The sequence below is a fragment of the Poecilia latipinna genome, unplaced genomic scaffold, assembly GCF_001443285.1.
Source record: "Poecilia latipinna isolate Pla-1442-1.1 unplaced genomic scaffold, P_latipinna-1.0 Scaffold2876, whole genome shotgun sequence".
Classification (NCBI taxonomy): domain Eukaryota; kingdom Metazoa; phylum Chordata; class Actinopteri; order Cyprinodontiformes; family Poeciliidae; genus Poecilia; species Poecilia latipinna.
The window spans coordinates 35,181-37,959 of record NW_015115492.1 but is presented as its reverse complement, the minus strand read 5'-3'; the positions used below and the strand labels follow the sequence as shown (position 1 = coordinate 37,959).

At 43.3% G+C, this 2,779-nt stretch overlaps 1 protein-coding gene across 3 annotated transcripts in view; it reads right to left on the bottom strand.

The window, feature by feature from the left end:
• Positions 1-1,487: 1,487 nt before the first annotated feature.
• LOC106939450 (high affinity cGMP-specific 3',5'-cyclic phosphodiesterase 9A) overlaps positions 1,488-2,779 on the bottom strand; it is a 20,079-nt gene continuing 18,787 nt past the window's right edge. Inside the window, exon 14 of one of the 3 annotated variants that reach the window (XM_015021842.1) lies at positions 1,488-2,702. In XM_015021842.1, the coding sequence (XP_014877328.1) occupies positions 2,574-2,702 (129 nt within the window). In that variant the 3' untranslated portion in view covers positions 1,488-2,573. Of the gene's footprint in view, positions 2,769-2,779 lie in introns of all 3 variants that reach the window. The other 2 variants (XM_015021843.1, XM_015021840.1) reach the window with 2 other exon arrangements.

Genomic DNA, 2,779 nt, shown 5'->3' with positions numbered 1-2,779 from the left:
CCTGCTGGTAAAGATCTGGATCTGGTTCTTCTTCTGGTTTCTTCCTGTGACGGGGAGTTTTCCTCTCCACTGTCGCCCCCTGCTGGTAAGGAGGAGTGATGCTCTGCTGGGTTTCATTCGATAGAAACTTTTTAAACTAGTATAAAGATGATATTGGATGTGAATCAGCGCTGCAAAAATAAATATGCTGCCTTTGTATTGCTGATATCTAACAATGCATTTTTATTTCAAACGTGGTTTTATAATTACTATTAAGTTTTCTGACCCGGTTCTGGTTCTGCTGGTCCAGAGGAGCGGAGTGGACCAGGAATGATTAACCAGTAGCAGCGATCACTACTGACGTCATGAACAGTAAATGAATGAAACAGAAACTTTAAAAGCAGCAGAATCTGCTGTAAAACCTTTCCAGAATGAAACCACAGTTCGGTCCGGGTCGGTTCGGTCCACTCACCAGGAACCTGGTGGAGCTGGTTCCCTGGTCAATGGCAGCCGCCAGCGGGTCCATGTCTGCAGCTCGCCTCCCGGGACTCGAGCCTCTTTCTGGGCTTCCTCTGCGCCGAGCAGCGCTGTTCGGCGCAGGGGGCGGGGCCGCCGGAACCGGCCGGAGTTTACCGAACCACAACCAATCACAGTGCAGGACGGAAACACGCCCCTTCCCCTGCAGGTGGACCTCCGGTCACCTGATCTGGCTGATTCATTAACATGGAAACGACGAAACAAACATAAAAATGACGTCATAGTCTGTAATTTAGTCTGAATTACTTTATTTCCACATTTATGTTCCTGTAATTTTCAGTCAGAGCAAATAAAACGTTTCAGTAAAAATGAATGTGTGAAGATCTGCAGCAGAACCCAGAAGTATTCACACCCTTAGATAACACGGCTTCAGCTGAAACACGCTGAAAAGTGTGGCTGGCTTTTAGCCTCTCTCTCACTTCAACTCCTTTCCTTTTTTATTTTATTTTGTAAGAAACTGTATTCAGTATTTAGATGCAGAGAGACTAATATTATTGCAACCCAAAAGAGAAATTAGAACAAACTTAGAATCCAGAGCCTCTGTCCACCTCCTCCTCTTACATCGGTGGCCTTTGGGGTCATTAAAGGTCACTGAGTGAGGCGCTGCAAGAGGAACAAACGCAGCTGTTGCAGTCAGTGGCGCCCCCTAGGGGTTAGCAGGGGGCGTGGGCTCCCTATTGGATATTTCCCAGCATGCATCAGGAAAGTTGCAGTCTGGGATTAAACCTCAGCAGAATCAAAACTCCTGATTTCAGTAGAAATTAACTGATTTTATTCTATTTTCTGAGCAGAAATATTGTGAGACAGCAGCAGAAAAGTTACTGCAGGTTCATCACGGCTGAACTACAAACAGACCAACCAGCTGCTGAAGCTGCAACGTCTGACCCACAGCATGATGACTCCACTGCCAGCTTGGCACCGTTTAACTTTAACAAGATGGAAAACTCAAAACTTTACTCCAGTGTTTTTAATAATCATAGCGCCCCCTGCTGTCCAGGAGCCCGACCAGCATCTGAATGTCGGCGGATCTTTTCGCGTTAAAAACAAGGATTTCTGTCAATTATTTTCTGACACCCCCCAAAGCTCTTTTTAATATTTATTGTGGAAAAATTGCAGCAAAATTGCTTTATATTCCAGCTTGTCAGATGAGAAGAGATGAAAAGTGCATAATATTTTTGCTTTAACAATAAAAACGTCGGTCTCCTCTATTCCTTGGCCTTTTTCTGAAGTTACTTGCTTATGATGGAGTATAAGAGCTCTGAGTTTTTGATTTGTTTTAAATACAAGTAAAGTTGGATGAGAATAAAGTCGTAGTTTTATAACTTTTCACCATACTGAGGATCTTGTAAGGTTATACTTGGTACTGTTTAACAAATGACTAAGTATTAAATGTTTTAGCAAATCAGAAGCAAATTTTCAGCCCCAGGACTTTGAAATGATGTTTAAACAACTTTTTATTTAACAGAAAGAACCAGACTCGCTATCAAAGCTTTCTAATTTAACGACTTTCTTCTGCCAATATTTAAATTATTCTGCTAATACGACTTGGTTCTCGTAGCATTATGACTGTATTCTTGTATTTGAAAATAAAAATCTCTCAGCCTGGCCATAAAACTCAGTCCCTTGCTTTACTGACCTCTGCTCCCGGTCAGACTTGTCCTCCATGACGGTAGGTACATGGTAACTGTAAAACATCCGGTGGCCGAGGCTTGTTTATCATGAATGAAGACATTATAAAGTCCTGCTTGTCACGCCCACTATCTGAGAAGTAAACAGAAAACATGCACAAAACTACAGGAAGCAAAACCAAAGGCGACTCTGCTGCTTTACAATCGTTAGTTCACTTAAATATTCACGTCATGGAAGAAATTTATTTATTACAATAGTAAAGAAAACAGAAAATAACAGTAAAAATATAAATAAACGGGACATTTTTAGGGAAGAAATGAAGGAGAGCGGCTGAGGGGCACAAACTACAATACCACAGAAGAAGAAATAAAGAATCAAATTCACATCCACATGCAGAAACTCAGAGCGGTTCGGTTCTTCAGGCCAGGTCACGACGTCTCTGGTTTACTGGGTTCTGGTCTGGTTCTGGCCGCAGTCTTGGGTTGCTGCCTGCCCAGAGCTTTGTCCATCTCAGTGTAATAGTCCAGGGCTTTCCTCACCGGGTCGATGATGTGCTGCTGCAGACAGACAGAGACGGGTCAACGCTACAGCAGACAGACCGCCGGACAGACCACCTGACGAACCTTCAGACAGA